The 17,197-nt window shown below is 43.4% G+C and overlaps 1 protein-coding gene across 1 annotated transcript in view; it reads left to right on the top strand.

Moving 5' to 3' along the window:
- DCDC1 (doublecortin domain containing 1) overlaps positions 1-17,197 on the top strand; it is a 777,962-nt gene that overhangs the window by 310,372 nt on the left and 450,393 nt on the right. Inside the window, exon 7 of the mRNA XM_060262385.1 lies at positions 392-484. Within this exon, the coding sequence (XP_060118368.1) occupies positions 392-484 (93 nt within the window). The remainder of the gene's footprint in view (positions 1-391; positions 485-17,197) is intronic.

Below are 17,197 nucleotides of genomic sequence, written 5' to 3'. Positions count from 1 at the left end.
ACATGGCTTTAGTTAATACCACTGTATGAAGGGAGGAGGGAGTGCTGGTGCTAGAAAACGAACAAAGACGATGGAGTGGGGGGAAGACGAAGGGGTCAATCCCAAAAACATGCAAGGTTTTTATTTTGCAGCCAGCTGCCCAGGTTTTTAGAAGTTTTTAAAAACGTGGCATCATTTGTGATGTCATTTTTGGCCCCGTGGCTCCCCCTAAAATTTTATCCCCTCCTCCCTCACCTAAAATTTTCTGGCTATGGGCCTGCTCATGGCTGGAGTGGGTAGGAAGGCAGGAATCCAGTATTGCTCTGTGGGAAGATTTTGATTGAAGTATCATCTGATCTTGACTATGATTACAGTGTACTGCTTCTTTTCACAAATTCTGTTGTCATTTCAGCTGGATTTTGCTCTTGATGGCCTGAAAGAGAAAATCACAGTCAAAGGCATTCTGTCACTTAAAAAAGAGGAATTGTATATAGAACAAGATAAAGTAAGTGTAATCATTTGGAAAATTATGCTTAATATTTATATGATTTTATGTGGAGAGCGTTACATTTTATTGCATTATGAGTTTTTTGAAGTCAGTAATACAATTAAGTAAGGTTTAAAATTGGTAAGGTGTTCCTTCTTTAAGCAACTTGTGCACATTTAAAACATTTCATTACATTTAACTCTTGGAGATCTATGGTGTTGTCATACAGCAGGGGCTTAGGGGCGTCTTCTACTGGCTGCCACCACTCTGGAAAGGGTCTTCATGGGTGGGCCCACAGCATCCAACCACCACTGTCTTCCTTATTAGTAAATACCTCTTAACTACGACCAAGGAGACATGAGGACCTAGGGTTGCCAAGTCCAATTCAAGAAATATCTGGGGACTTTGGGTGTGGAGCCAGGAGACTTTGGGGGTGGAGCCAGGAGACATTGGGGGTGGAGCCAAGATCAAGGCTGTGACAAGCATAATTGGAAGATTGGAAGAAATGGAAGATTTTATTATCACACTCTACACAACCCAGACATTAAAGAATGGGGTTTGAAGCAGGTGATATCCTCAGTTAGGAACCCTGGTTATGCTAAGCTCATTGGCAACACATTTTTATCCTGAACAGTGATTCAGCATCCATGAGCAATTATAACATGAAACATCACACCTCCGGTTTATCATCTGGCCTGGAAGACAGCCAATTCTACTCAACTACCACCACTGGTACTTTAAAGAGCCAAACCAAGAATAAAAACTAAATATAATAATACAAGGGGATTACAACATTTCAAATATTTTTTTGAATTATTCAAGTAAGAAGAAAGGAGGCTTTAGGTGGCTTTAGTGGCTTTAGGTATGAATTAATGTTTATAAGCACAGAGGGGGGAAAAGCCAAGTACACAACAGAATAGGTACAGCAAGACTCACTAAATTACACCACAGCTTGAGGAGCTCACGAAAACTCTTCATGTTTACACAAATCTACCTATAATTTCACTAGAATGTTTGCATGGAGTATGAATGTGAGCTGAGTTCCTAAAAATATACTTTATTCAGTTAAAATATGCCACTTTTTTAAAAAAAGAGAACAAACCTGCTGTTTTTATACCTTACTTCAAATTCAAAATGGCAAAAATAGCTATTAAAATAGTTTCTATAGTTTCTAGCAATCTTGTGACACTCTATAAAGGAAAAGCTCCTCTACTGTGAATGTGAAACAAGAACTCTGAGGGCACAAAATAGGGCACAGACTATTTTCATATAACTCTTCATTTACATATATGTCAAGCTAAAGTTGCTTATTGCCTATTCTAATGTTAACCCACCCACCCCGCCCAAATATTAACCAGCAGCTGGCAGAAAACAAACAGCCCTAATCATGCCAGAAAGAAAACATGTTTCCAAATCTAAAACTTAAAATAGCCCTTGGCCTACTATATACAGAATGAAATATAGGAAGAGAGGCACCCTTAAATTTTAAAAGGCATTGTAGCTTCCAAACAGATCACTATCGTGTAGCACACAGAAAACCCCATAAGAGCTCTCTCTGTGTGTGTGCTTGCTCTCTTCACATACCCCCATCTAATTTCATCAACAAGAGACAGGCATCTGTGTTCATGGTTGACAGTCACACATCTCAGGGACGACTGATTCCGCGCTGAGGTGCCATGGCGAGGGCGACGACTGCGCCGAGGAAGGCGCGGGGAGCCCAGCGGAGGCAAGGAGGGGAAGCTTAGGGAGCAGAGGGCGGCGCAGGGAGAGCCACCGCTGAGGAAGCCAGGGAGGCAGGTCATAGCCCCGGGGGCTCTGGAACGTCCTGTGAGCGCCGCCATAGACCGAGGCCAGACAGCCGCAAGCCGGCCGGCCCGCCTTCCCTCAGCCTGTGCCTCAACGGCACGGCACGCGCTCTCGAACGGAGCCACTGCGCATGCGACAGAAACCTGCGCGTGCCGCTTGACACACGCATGCACACCTCTTCCTCAGAACTTCCTTCTGCAGATTCAGATTCATTTCTGAATCTGCAGAAGGCGCTGTTTCCCTCCCCTCCCCCTGCTTCCATTTTTTTGGGGAGCAGGGGAAGAGGCTGGAAAACCTGGGGTCCCCCGCCAGGGTGGGAGTGTTGGGAAGCCTATGAGGACCCAAGCAGTATAACAACAGCAGTTTATTTACAGTGCTCAAATAATGTGGGTAAAAACAGTGAAGTATATACAGTAAAGGTGGGTGCAAATAAACAGAAACCCTGACACAACAAACTAGACATTCCCTGTCTAATACAAAACTCACCACCTTGGGTAAGGGATCTCTCCTGCCGCCTTCTCTCCTGCAGCCTTTCCCAGAGAGAACACACCCTGTCTGTGCTTGGCCCTTTTATGCTCTCCTCCTAGGTCCCACCCCTCTCTGGGCCAGTTTCCCTCCAAAACCTTGCCACCCAATCAGAGGGGATCCTGGGAAATGTAGGCTTTCTGTAATAACTCCTAGGCAGGCTTCTCTGGAGCCTGTAGGCCTCACTAGGTGCAGGATCATGACAGGTATTTTTTGGGGGGAAGGGAAGACACCTCTGAAAAACTAGACAGAAGGAGGTACACAGCACCAGAGGTTGCAAAAAGGCACAAAGCTGTTTGTATTAATAACAATTACTACAAAGGACAGTTGGTTTGAAAACAGAATATAACTATTGTGAAAAGTCCCCAAACATTCAGTATAAATATTGAAGCAATCCAAAACAGCCAGTGTGAAAATGCAAAAACAAGATGAGTATGGGATTGTCAGCCAACTGTCCCATTTATATTCTTCAGAACTGCTTCACTTTACTTGATTTGCTTTACTGCATATGCTTTGCTTTACTTCATATGTGGACTTACTTCATGTCTTATCAGCTTTTAAATGGTCTGCTTTGTTCTATGGATAATTTTTATGCTGCTTCAGTCTTGTGTTTTTAAAGGGTTTGCAGTTTATTATTGTGGTTTTTTTTAATTGTAAGCATGCATCTTAGGTGCATGCTCCTAAGATTGCAGATAGGCATATCCCGCTCCTGCTATATGCGGATGATGCAGTGCTGGTCTCTAGGACCCCAATTGGGCTAAAGAGAGCAATGAAAATTCTTGCGCTTTACTGCCAAGCTAATCAGGTTGAAATAAATTATTCAAAATCTAAAATTTTAGCTTTTGCAAATAGACCCAAGGTATATCATTGGAAGATAAACGATAGGGCTATTGAACAGACACGCGGCTTTAAGTACCTAGGGGTAGTCTTTCAGGCCTCAGGGGCCAGGAAGGCACATGTGGAATATGTTACAACAAGTGTAGCAAAAAGTTCAGGAGCCATAGAGAAATTCTATTGGACCTCCGGGGGGCAGAACGTGGCGGCCGCAGTTAAGGTCTTTAAGGCCAAGGCCCTCGCCCAAATTCTATATGGGGCACCCCTGAGTATAACACCATATCAGCATCTCTGGTATTTAGCAGAGAAAGTGCAATCAAAGTTCCTTAGGCATATACTACAAGTCCCTCCATGTGCTCCCAACTCATTTATCAGAGTAGAAACGGGTATGGTCACTGTGAAAGCAAGACTGTGGATTGCTGCTATTCTTTACTGGTATAAACTAATGACTCAGCCCACCAGTTTGGCGGGGCTGATAGCAAGAGACGCGTTTGTGCCTCCGTGGATTAGAGAAACGGAGTCCAAGTTGGGTTATTATGGACTATCTAAACAATATCTGCTCAACATGGAGTACAATTTGGTTAAACCCTTTCTTAAACAGAGAATCTTGGATGTCGAAAGACAGCATGATTTGAATCAGCTTAAAGGTTATTTACCAGGAATAGAGGAGCTACATAAAATAACACCGATGCCATACTTGCATAATCTTGATAAACTTGAGTATAGGAGAGCATTTACCCTTCTCAGACTTGATATGTTACCGTCAGCTATTATTGAAGGCAGATACACAGGACAACCATACGAGGAGAGATTGTGTATTTGTGGGGACAAGAAACCGGAGATAGGGAACATGTATTATTCCAATGCAAATTATATCAGTGTATTAGGGCCGACTATATACTCCCGATCTGTTCCAGTGTCCCTGGGAGAAATATTAGATATCAGCTAGACAAATTATTGGTGGATAGGAATAAAAGAACCACTTTATGTGTGGCAAAATTTGCTTCGCGAGCTATAAGTCTCCGGAAGCAATTCCTAAGGGAAATATCCAACTGAATGCCTTGGCTATGGAACCTAACTAGTGTTCTGGAGGGAAATTATATCATACTGTGTATGTTTTATTCTGATTATTGTTTTACCTGATTGTATTTTATTAAGTTATTTGTACTTAATTTGACTGGTCTATGACCATATTAAACTTGACTTGACTTGTGTTTTTTCAATTGTAAGCCACTTTGAGCAAGATTCTTAAGAGGTGGCATAGAAATATTCTAAAATGAATGAATAGATAAAATATCTTGTCTCTGCATGCATTCATATGGACAAAGGAGGAAATGCATTAATATGGACCACCTCCCATATTCCTATGCGGCCTTTGGTGAAAAATAGACTGAATGAAGGTATGAGAAGTGCTCACAGATTTCCCATTTTCTATATAACGTTCTCTACATGTTTGCTAAGCGTAGGTAGGGCAGAGAGGTGAAAACTATGAAAACCATTATCAGTGAATTGTTGTGGGTGTAGTGTGCCTGAATCATGTTCTGCTCATTCTTGTGACTTTAAGAATTCACAATGTTTCCTTGCTGTATTCTAACTGATCCTTTTAGCAGATCATTATAATAAAAGTGTGTTTTTCTTGTTGCTATCTGAGGTATTCTGCTTTTTCCTTGAGTGTGTTTCCCCTGAATGCCGAAGGACTAAATAAGGTTTGTGCTGTTTCAGGATCAAAGTAGCCTTTTAGGGTTCATCAAGAGGTAACGTGTAACATTATGGAAGTTAAGATGTGACAATCTTAACTCATTCATTAAGTAACAGAAAAAAATCTTGTATATTAAATCCCATGATAGCTGGCCAAGGTAAATCTTGTATCCTGTATGTGGATAATGAATTATTCCATATTTGGAAGCTCCAGTGTCCTAATATATCCAAGCTAGCACATAGCAGAATCACATCATTTAAGATGTGCTACTAACGGCATAGCTGTTCTTGATTGTCTCTGTAGAGGAAAAAACAAGAACAGGGCACAGACTATATGCTGAACAGCCTAAAAGAAAACACATTTTGTTATGTAAAGCTATGACGGGCCTAATCATCACTTCTTATCAGGTAGGAGATGAGCATAGAACTCTTTGATTCTGTCTGAAAGCCATTAAAATCTCTCAAGATCTCCCTTTCAGGCAGAATCTAAGTGGAAGATAACAAAAATGAATTCTCTGGACTTGCACATACAGCAGACCAATGACTGGCTGTAGTGTCTAAAACAGGTAAGCCAAGGGATGTTTGAGTGGCTTTCTATTCTGCAGTGATGTTCTGCAATGAACTTCAGCAGTTCGTCTGTCACTGTGATTAGTATGTATTATTTGTTTGCAGTATTTATTGCATTGATGTATTGCAGATAAGCAATCCCTCTCATGAATTGCTGCCTTGTCATAGCGAGAGGGCTTGCGTGGTTCAATGAGGCTGTGGGCTATGGCATACAGGGCCACCCAAGATGGACAGGCCACAGCTGAGAATCCAGACTAAATGTGATCCACTGGAGAAGGAAATGGCAAACCACTCCAGTATCCTTGCCAAGAAAACCCCATGAACAGAAACAAAAGGCTAAAAGATATGGCACTGGAAGATGAGCCCCTCAGGTCAGAAGGTGCCCAATATGCTACTGGGGAAGAGCGTTCAAATAACCAGAGAAAGAATGAAGCGGCTGAGCCATCAGTTGCTGACCCGCGAGGTGGCGGGTCAGCAACTGATGGTCGACCGTATTGAACGCAGAGGATAGGTCTAACAACTCAGTACTGCCGAGCCATCTCGATCCAGATGTTGCTGGAGGTCATCCGCTAGGGCAACCAAAACTGTCTCTGTCCCATGGCCTGGGCAAAAGCTGGACTGGTGGGGATCTAGGAAGCTCTCTAGGTACATGCCTAGGAAGGGAGCCAAAAAGCAGACATTACCACCCTGGGCCATCCCAGAATAAAACCCACATTTCCATAGCCTCTGGCCTAGCTATATTTGTCCTTGGACGGAAGAGAGTTTACAGAATGTATACAAACAGAAGTTTTGTTCCAGAAAGCAAATTATTAAAAAGACTCCTGGGCACCAGCTCATGTAACTTGGGGGGGGGGGGGGGGGCGGAATAGCCCAGTGAGATTAGAGCAAAGTTATGAGGTCATGATGAATCAGCCAATTAAGAATTAATTGTACCACGTTGAACATGCTGTATATAATCTCTTCTAATGGACCTGATTCTTTAAGAGAAACACTGATAAACACTTTGGGACAGAGAGATCTGTGTGTGCGCATGTTTGTCTCCTGGTTTATCGATAATCATTCTCCCACAATCTGAAGCACAGTGACACTGCAACCTGTGTAGTTCTCTCATAGATTGAAAGAGGGAACATGAGCACAAGTTTGTGTGTATCAACAATGCCCAGCCATTTCATGGTTTCTCCTGGGTCTCCTGGGCTCAAAACATTACAGAGATTTCTGTAATGAATGTCAGTCAATCAAAAGTAGGTTTGCATCTTAACAGATACACACCTGAACAACATCTGAACAGCCTACTCAAGATTGCTACAGCATAGACATTGTCTCTAGATTTTGATGTAATAATTCAGAGCAAGAGGTGTCAGTTATAAGAAACTGCTAAACAGAATATTGCAAGAGTGCTAATCTTTTAAGTATGTTTAAAGTTGTTTTTTTTTTTTAAAAAAATCTTTAATTGTGTTTATCTGTGTCCCTTATAAAGTTTACATATCCACTACCTGGCATTACATTTTATGACACACACCACCTGGCCAACAAGGTCTCATTTATGTAAGATCTGGCCCTCATAACAATTGAGTTTGACACCTCTGTAAGATCATTTAGGGCAGGGTTTCCCAAACTTTCCCTCCCATGGCCCGGCTATTTCTACACTTCTACTTCGTGGCCCGCTAAAATTTGGGGGTGGAGCCAGGAGAGTTTGGGGGTGGAGCCGGGAGACAGGAAAGTACAAACATGCTTAAAACGCTTGCAATATTTTGTTTAGGAAAGGTAGGAGAATAGTGGGATTTTGCAATGCAATCTTAAAAATAAAACATAAAGAAAAAGCACAAGGATCACATGCAGAAAACTAAACTATATAATGTCCTCAACCTGGGATAACATCACATGGCAGGAAGAAGCTTTTCTCCCCCCCCCCCCCCGCTCGCCCGGTCTACTCAGCAATTGCAAGGAAGGAAGGAGGGAAGGAAGGGACTGACTAACAGAGAGAGAGAGAAGACGGGAAAAGACTGACTGATAGATAGATAGAGAGAGAGAGAGAGAGAGAGAGAGAGAGAGAAAGAAAGAAAGAAAGAAAGAAAGAAAGAAAGAAAGAAAGAAAGAAAGAAAGAAAGAAAGAAAGAAAGGGGAGTGGGAAATAAAGCTTCCCTTTGGCCAGTGTCTTTCCCCCTATATTTCCTCACACCTCCGTCCCATGTGTCTTCTCCCTTTCCCATTCACCCCTCTGCCTGTCTCTCAGCCCTTCCGTTGCTGCATCCCTCTCCCCCTCGGCCTTTGCCCCACCCCCGGGCCAGCCCTCCTCCTGCTATCCTTTTGCTCTGGCAGGCGCAGGCTGCTGGCGAAATTGGGCTGCAGCTGCTTCAGCCGCTCAGTCCTGGTTGTCGCTCTTCTCCCCCTTCATCGTGGAGACCATTGGGGCTGGCTGCAGCTCTCCCAGTGGCACCGTCATCGGGCGCAGCCAAGCCCAGCCAGGGAGGCTGCACCGGAAGGATGTGTTGGGCAGGACCACCCTCGCTGCTGCTGCTCCTCGTTGCTGTGTTGGGGTCCCACTGGGCTCGCCACCAACAGTGAGGGATGGGGATGGTGTGCACCCAGTGGGGCCCCAATGCAGCAACGAGGAGCAGAAGCAGCAGGGGCAGTCCCACCCAACACATCCTCCCGGTGCAGCTTCCCTGGCTGGGCTCAGCAGTGCCCAATGATGGCGCCGTTGGGAGAACATAAGAGAAGCCATGTTGGATCAGGCCAATGGCCCATCCAGTCCAACACTCTGTGTCACACAGTGGCCAATACACACACACACACACTCGCTGTGGCTAATAGCAATTGATGGACCTCTGCTCCATATTTTTATCCAATCCCCTCTTGAAGTTGGCTATGCTTGTAGCCACCACCACCTCCTGTGGCAGTGAATTCCACATCTTAATCACCCTTTGGGTGAAGAAGTACTTCCTTTTATCCGTTTTAACCTGACTGCTCAGCAATTTCATTGAATGCCCACAAATTCTTGTATTGTGAGAAAGGGAGAAAAGGACTTTTTTCTCTACTTTCTCCATCCCATGCATAATCTTGTAAACCTTTGTCATGTCACCCCGCAGTCGACGTTTCTCCAAGCTAAAGAGCCCCAAGCGTTTTAACCTTTCTTCATAGGGAAAGTGTTCCAAACCTTTAATCATTCTAGTTGCCCTTTTCTGCACTTTCCCCAATGCTATAATATCCAGAATTGCACACAGTACTCCAAATGAGACCGCACCATCGATTTTTACAGGGGCAAATTTGTTTTCAGTTCCCTTCCTAATAATTCCTAGCATGGCGTTGGCCTTTTTTTATTGCAATTGCACACTGTCTTGACATTTTCAATGAGTTATCTAACACGACCCCAAGATCTCTCTCTTGGCCAGTCTCTGCCAGTTCACACCCCATCAACTTGTATTTGTAGCTGGGATTCTTGGCCCCAATGTGCCACATTGACGCCCACTCACCAGGCCTCAACAGATCCCTTTGGAGTGCCTCACAATCCTCTCTGATTCTCACCACCCTGAACAATTTAGCGCCATCTGCAAAGTTGGCCACTTCACTGCTTACTCCCAACTCCAGATCATTAATGAACAAGTTAAAGAGCATGGGACCCAGTACTGAGCCCTGCGGCACCCCACTACTTACCGTCCTTCACTGCGAAGACTGCCCATTTATACTCACTCTCTGCTTCCTATTAATTAGCCAGTTTTTGGTCCACAAGAGGACCTGTCCTTTTACTCCATGACTCCCAAGCTTACTAAGGAGCCTTTGATGAGGAACTTTATCATAAGCTTTCTGGAAGTCAAGATAAACAACTATTGGGTCCCCTTTGTCAACATGTTTGTTCACCCCCTCAAAGAACTGTAACAGGTTAGTGAGGCAAGATCTTCCCTTACAGAACCCATGCTGAGTCTTCCTCAATAACTTGTGTTCATCCATGTGCCTACTCATTCTGTCCTTGATAATGGTTTCTACCAGACTGACTGGCCTGTAATTTCCCGGATCTCTTCTGGAACCCTTTTTAAAGATGGGGGTGACATTTGCTACCTTCCAGTCCTCAAGAACGGAGGCAGATTTCAATGAAAGATTACATATTTTTGTCAGGAGATCCACAAGTTCAGCTTTGAGTTCTTTCAGAACTCTTGAATGTATGTCATCCGGACCTGGTGACTTATTCGTTTTTAATTCGTCAACCAGTTGTAGGACCTCCTCTGTTGTCACCTCAATCTGACTCAGGTCTTTCAACACCCCTTCCAAAATTAGTGGTTCTGGAGCGGGCAAACACTTCTCATCTTCCACAGTGAAGACGGAGGCAAAAAATGCATTCAGCTTCTCAGCCATTTCTCTATCCTCCTTCAGTAATCATTTGACCCCTTGGTCATCCAAGGGTCACACTGCCTCCCTGGCTGGTTTCCCGCTTCTAATATATTTGAATAAATTTTTATTGTTGGTCTTTATGTTTTTTGCAATATGCTCCTCATAGTTCCTTTTTGCTGCCTGATCACAGTCTTGCATTTGATTTGCCACATCCTGTGTTCCCTTCTATTAATCCCATTTGGACTAGCTTTCCACCGCTTAAAGGAGTCCTTCTTACCTTTTACAGCTTCCATTACTTTGTTTGTTAACTATGCAGGCCTTCTCTTATACCTGTTTGTGCCTTTCCTAACTTGTGGTATATATTTTATCTGAGCTCTAGGATTGTAGTTTTAAATAGCCTCCAAGCTTCCCCAAGGGTTTTGACTGTATTTATCTTTCCTTTCAGTTTCCTCTTCACATGCCTCCTCATCTCAGAGAATTTGCTCCTTTTAAAGTTAAACGTGGTTGTGCTGGTCTTTTGGGGCAACTCCCTATTTATACAAATGGTGAAATCAATAACGTTATGGTCACTGCTCCCTAGCGGTGCGATCACTTTTACATCTTTCACCAAGTCTTCGACATTACTTAGGACCAAATTCAGGATCGCCCCACCCCTGGTAGGTTCTGTGATCATCTGCTCCATAGCATAGTCATTGAAAGCATCTAGAAACTCAATCTCTTTCTCTCGACCTGAACACATATTAACCCAATCAATCTGCGGGTAGTTAAAATCACCTATTACGACACAGTTTTTACATTTAGCCGCTATCTTTAATCCTTCCATCATATTATCGTCGTCCTCTATCTTTTGATTTGGTGGGTGATAACAAACTCCCATAGTTAAATTTCCTTTTGGGTCCTCTATTTCGACCCAAAGCATTTGTAGAAGGGAATCTAATTCTTTGACCTTAGTCTTACTGGACTGTATACCCTCTCTGACATACAGAGCCACCCCACCACCAACCCTTTGATGACAGCATTGGGCACTTTAAGGGGCCAAAATGCTGAGTCAAAGTTATGTAACTCCAGCTATACAGGTTAATGCATAACATGTGAGTAGCATGTGCAGCTAGTTAACTAATCAAGGCATATGATTGGCTAGCTGCACTATAACAACAGAGGCCAAACTCTCAGTCTCTTGTGGGTTGATAGGAGAGGAGGACGGTGTGTAGGAGAGGAGAGATATTTGGATCAAGACTGTTACTCTGTTGGACTGGATAACGATATTGATGTATGGACTGGTATGTATTGACTCTACTGGATTCTGATTCTGTACTGTTGACTTGGCTGGACTGATTATCTGTATACTGACCATTGGACTGACTATAACTACCTCTATTGCCTTAATCCCAAATATATCTGTTGAAACGGCTTTGTTTGGAGTTTGTCTTCATAGAACAGCAGCTGGGGCTACACTTATCAGAGTACTCAAACCGAAGAACTTCCCACGCACACTGTCATTTCCTCCCTATCCTTCCGATATAACTTATATCCAGGAATCACCGTGTCCCACTGATTCTCCTCATTCCACGAAGTTTCTGAAATTCCCACAATGTCTATGTTTTCCCCCAACACTAAACCTTCCAACTCACCAATTTTACTTCGAACACTTCTAGCATTGTATACAAACATCTTTAATTTCTCAGGCAAGTTAGGTCCGCAACCTTCCTCCTGCTGCCTCGAGACTTTGGCAGGCAGTCCATACTGTTTGTCACTATCTCAGTGGCCAACTCTGATCCATTACCTGGTAGAAAAGTAACAGCTAACCCTTCATTTCTTTGAGATGAGTCCTCCCGAACCAAAGACATTTCATCTCCTGTCAGCTTTTCCCCAAGATTTAGTTTAAAAACTGCTCTGCCACCTTTTTGATTTTAAGCGCCAGCAGCTTGGTTCCATCTGGGGACAAACGGAGACCGTCTCAGAAAGCATCCCAGTGCCTAACAAACTTAAATCCTTCCTCCCTACACCATCGTCTCATCCACACATTGAGACTTCTAATTTGTGCCTGTTTCTCCAGTCCTGCACAGGGAACAGGTAGCACTTCTGAGAAGGCTACCTTGGAGGTCCTGGCCTTAAGTCTCCTGCCTAACAGCCTAAATTTTTCCTCCAGGACCTCACAACTGCATTTCTCCACAACGTTGGTGCCAACATGCACCACTACCACTGGCTCCTTCCTTGCACTGTCTATCAGCTTATCTACAACGCACGTAATGTCCACTATCTTTGCACCAGGCAGGCAAGTCACCAGATGGTCAGTATATGGTTTTGCCACCCAGCTGTCTACTTGCCTAAGGATTGAATCACCAACTACCAAGACCCTCCCCCTCCCTGCCCAGGGTGGTTCCTTGGCACGAAAGGATACCCACTCACCAACTGAAGAAGAGGTCCCTTATCCTGGCGCATTCCCCTTATCCTCAGCCCTGTGCCCTGTTCCCTCTCAACCCTCATGCTCCCTGGCAGCAACGGGGCTGCCATGTTCAGAGTGGGGCTCATCTAATAGGTCCCCGAGAGTCTTCTACGAGTGCCTAACTGACTGTCTCTGCTTCTCCAGGTCAGTCACCTTGGCCTCAAGGGTACGAATTCGTTCCCTGAGGACCAGGAGCTCCTTGTATCGAGCAGACACCCAAGACTTCTGTCCTATGGGCAGACAGTCATACATGTGACACTCAGTGCAAAACACTGGAAAGCCCCCACCCATCCTGCTGGCATTCGACCTTCATGATAGCTTTTTTTCAAAATATACAGTCCCCTTTTAAATCCTGTTTATGTGGCTCTCCTTCTGGAGGGTCTACTTACCTTATTGGGAACACAAGGAAAATAGGGAGAGCTTTGGCCAGCCCCGATGGTCTCTGCGATGGCGGGAGGGGGGGAGAGGAGTGACACCAAGGCCTGAGTGGCTGAAGCATCAGCATCAGCACTGATGTCGACAGCTGTGTTGGGACCTGGTAAATGGGAAACACTGATTTAGGGCAAAAGCAATAGCAAGCTAAAGTGACCAATTGGCTAATGCAGAGATGCAAAGCTGATTAGCCAGTATTGCACTCACCATGTGCGCAAAGGAGGGAGACTTGCTTGTCAATAGCATTGGTTTTGAGGTTTCATCTCATGTAAAGTTCTCTATAGTCCACACATAGTTAGAGGCCTGCCCCCCTTACAAACTATACAAGAGCTTCAGCTGGTAAAAGTGGATTGATAAAACTCTTTTCCAGATTTCCAGGATATATACCTTCATGGATTCAAATATGAGTTCCAGTTTAATATCTTGACATTAATATTTCTCAGCCCCAATATTTCTCAGGATGTCAGAGCATAGGTGTGATGGATTGCCCTAGGAAAGTAGGCTTTTAAAATACTGCTTATCTCCAAGAATCAGAGAGTTCAAGAGTTAATCTTCCATTGAGTGGAGAGCTAATGTGATTGGTTGTTCTACATGCTCTCTGATTGGCTAGCATTATTTGCTAGAGAAATAAAAACAGTTGTTATGGAGGGAAGAACCATTGGATATCTACTGTGAAGGGTCCTTCTCTTCTGAGGACAGGAGGACATCTTGTGGGTGATTCCCATCCTACTTGTAGGGAGGCAGTTCGTGTTCCTTGTAGGGAGGCACTTCCTGTTCCTGGTGGGAGTCACCCTCAGACCTCAGTTTGGTAACTCCAATACCTGTAAGCTCTAATACTACAACATAAGTAACAACAATAAACTTGAATAATAAAACAAGCAATCCTAGATAGAACTAATTACAGGAAGTGACTACCAAAGGAAACACAGAGAGAGGATACTTAGGGATATATCTATCTGTCTGTCTGTTTGTATGTATGTATATGTATGTATATCTAGGCATGTATGTATGTATGTATGAATGTATTAACTATAATATATGACTTACAGTTTCCAAGACACATGAGGAAGGTAATGGTGACCAGGAAGGGCCAAGATGTTCTCTTGTCCTCAGAGGAGAAGGACCCTTCATGGTAAGTAGCCAATGGTTGTTCTCCCTCTGAGGCAGAGGACATCTTGTGGGACATCTCAAAGCAGTGTCCCTAGGAATTGGGAGGGTGGTCGCCACCATTCTCCAAAATGTGTAACAGGATTCTCCAACCAAAAAATTACCTCAGCAGACTCCTAGATATTGATTTTGTAATGTCTAATGAGTGTAGATATGGAAGACCAGGCCTTGCACACTTCATCAATGGAGGTCTGTCTAGTAAAAACTGTGTTCACTGCAGCACTACACATGGAATAAATTGTAATACTGACTGAAACAGCTGACTTTGTCTTCTGTAGGGTTCTGCTATGCAGTGTCTTATGGATCTGTTAATTGCCGCACACGGTATCTTTTTACCTGTGTGTGGCAGAGAAATATTGATAAAAAGTGCAACTGTCCAGCAAAAGTGCTCGGTTCTTTTAATATAGCAATTCAGCATTCTTCTAACATAAAGAGAATGCCATACCTGTCCTTTGTATGAGAATGACGGTAAGAATATTTCCTGTGATCTATGGAATGTGAAATTAACCTTTGGTTTGAAAGTTAGGTTTGTGTGTAGAACCACCTTTTCTTTCTGAAAAACAAAGAGCATAGACTTTATTGAAAAGACCATCCAATTCTGATACTCTCCTGTCCGACATGATGGCAACTAGGAAAAACATTTTTCATTCTCGGATAGACCAGAGGAACTTCAGTAATGGTTTCAATGGAGACTCTAGTTAGAGTGGACAAGATGGTGTTAAGCCTCCTGGTCGGAAAGCATGAGTTCGTGGTAGATGGGATAGAGAGGTCCCTTGGAGGGAGCAAAGAAAGTGAAAATATTTTGAAATGCTCACTCCCTACACTTGAGGTAAGAAAGATGCCAATGCAACCAACTGTCTTCTCAATGTTGCTGTTTTTAACTGGATGATAACCTGTCCTGCAGACACGAGAAGATGAATATCACCTTGAGCCTCATAGGGTCAAGATGTTTCTGCAGCACCAGCAAACAAAGACCTTCAGATGGCATTGTAAATTCTAATAGGATACTATTTTCATGAGGTCAGGATGATATTGTTCACCAGCAGCTAATATCCTAAGAGAAGAAGCTTACTTTTTCCACTTCCATGTAGTCAAACGGTGTCATCTTGGCCAAGGATGACAAATTAGCCTCTGGTGTAACATGTCCTGTGAACTTGGAAGAGTTAGTGGATCTTCTACTGACATCTTAGGAAGGAGGTTGATTGAGGGAAAATCAAACAGGGATTCTCAGTGAGCTGAAGGGAAATTATTATCCCGTTGTTGGAAAGGTTCCCTGGCAGATCAAATAAACTCAAATTAGAATATCTTCTTTCAGATAGGAACCACCATACAACAAGACAGGTGGCTAGGTTCTGCACCCAGGTTTATAAAGAACGCAAAAAGTGAGACAAATAGGCAAAACTGTAAATCTTTTAACAAATTTTAAAGTGACTTTTTAAAATGGTTTAAAGAGTTAAATAATAATCTTTTAAATTCTTTTTTTTCTGTTATAACCCTCAAGTCATCAAATTTTAACATGCAGATTCTTTGTGGGACTTTTTATAAGGTACTTTCAAGGTTGTTCTAGATTACTAAAATGTTCTGATCAATAACTGTAATAATAAACTAAACTGAACTGAACAGAGGTTCTCTCTGCCCGAGGACCGTAAGAGCATCAAAGGCCTCTGCCTTATAGTGGAATAATCTGAAGTAGGTCCAGTTGGTGTTTGCTGGGAAAGGCAAAGAAGTCTTTGTTCTCTAAAGTAGTTGATGATTTGTAGGCAGGCAGGCAGTGCCTACTTGGCACTAGGAACAATAGACAGAGTTGGAATAGCCCTAAACTCAGACTTCTTTAAATCAGAAAAATAATAGAAGTCCACACACTCTTTTTCATTCACAGTGAGAACTCCTGACTTGTGCCAGTTCAATATTCCTTCACAGACGTACACACTAGCATTCAGGATTCACACTTTTGAGAGCTAATTTCCAGCCCCACACTTTTGTCTGACCCACCCAGCTAGATTCTTAGTCTGAATCTTGGGATTCCCTTCATAGAATCATAGAGTTGGAAGGTACCTCTAGGGTAATCCAGTCCAATCCCCTGCACAATGCAGGAAACTCACAAACACCTCCCTCTAAATTCACAGGATCTTCATTGCTGTCAGATGGCCATCTAGCTTCTGTTTAAAAACCTCCAGGGAAGAAGAGCCCACCATCTCCCGAGGAAGCCTGTTCCACTGAGGAACTGCTCTAACGGTCAGGAAGTTCTTCCTAATATTGAGCCAGAAACCCTCTTGATTTACAGTAATTTCAACCCATTGGTTCTGGTCCTACCTTCCGGGGCCACAGAAAACAATTCCACACCATCCTCTATATGACAGCCCTTCAAGTACTTGAAGATGGTGATCATATCACCTCTCAGCCACCTCCTCTCCAGGCTAAACATCCTCAGCTCCTTCAACCTTTCCTCATAGGACTTGGTCTCCAGACCCCTCACCATCTTCGTCGCCCCCTTCTGGACCCGTTCCAACTTGTCTATATCCTTCTTAAAATGTGGTGCCCAAAACTGAACACAATACTCCAGGTGAGGCCTTACCAGAGCAGAGTAAAGCAATACCATCACATCACGTGATCTGGACACTATACTTCTGTTGATATAGCCCAAAATTGCATTTGCCTTATTAGCCACACCATCACACTGTTGACTCATGTTCAGCGTATGATCCACTAAGACCCCTAGATCCTTTTCTCACATACTACTGCTAAGACAAGTCTCCCCCATCCTATAACCATGGATTGGATTTTTCCTACCTAAATGCAGAACTTTACATCTATCCCTGTTAAAATTCATTTGATTGATTTTAGCCCAGTTTTCCAGCCTGTCAAGGTCATCATGTAGCCTGTTTCTGTCTTCTTCTGTGTTTGCAACCCCTCCCAATTTAATATCATCT

The sequence above is a fragment of the Heteronotia binoei genome, chromosome 21, assembly GCF_032191835.1.
Source record: "Heteronotia binoei isolate CCM8104 ecotype False Entrance Well chromosome 21, APGP_CSIRO_Hbin_v1, whole genome shotgun sequence".
Taxonomy (NCBI): domain Eukaryota; kingdom Metazoa; phylum Chordata; class Lepidosauria; order Squamata; family Gekkonidae; genus Heteronotia; species Heteronotia binoei.
This window is presented reverse-complemented; position numbering and strand designations above follow the sequence as displayed.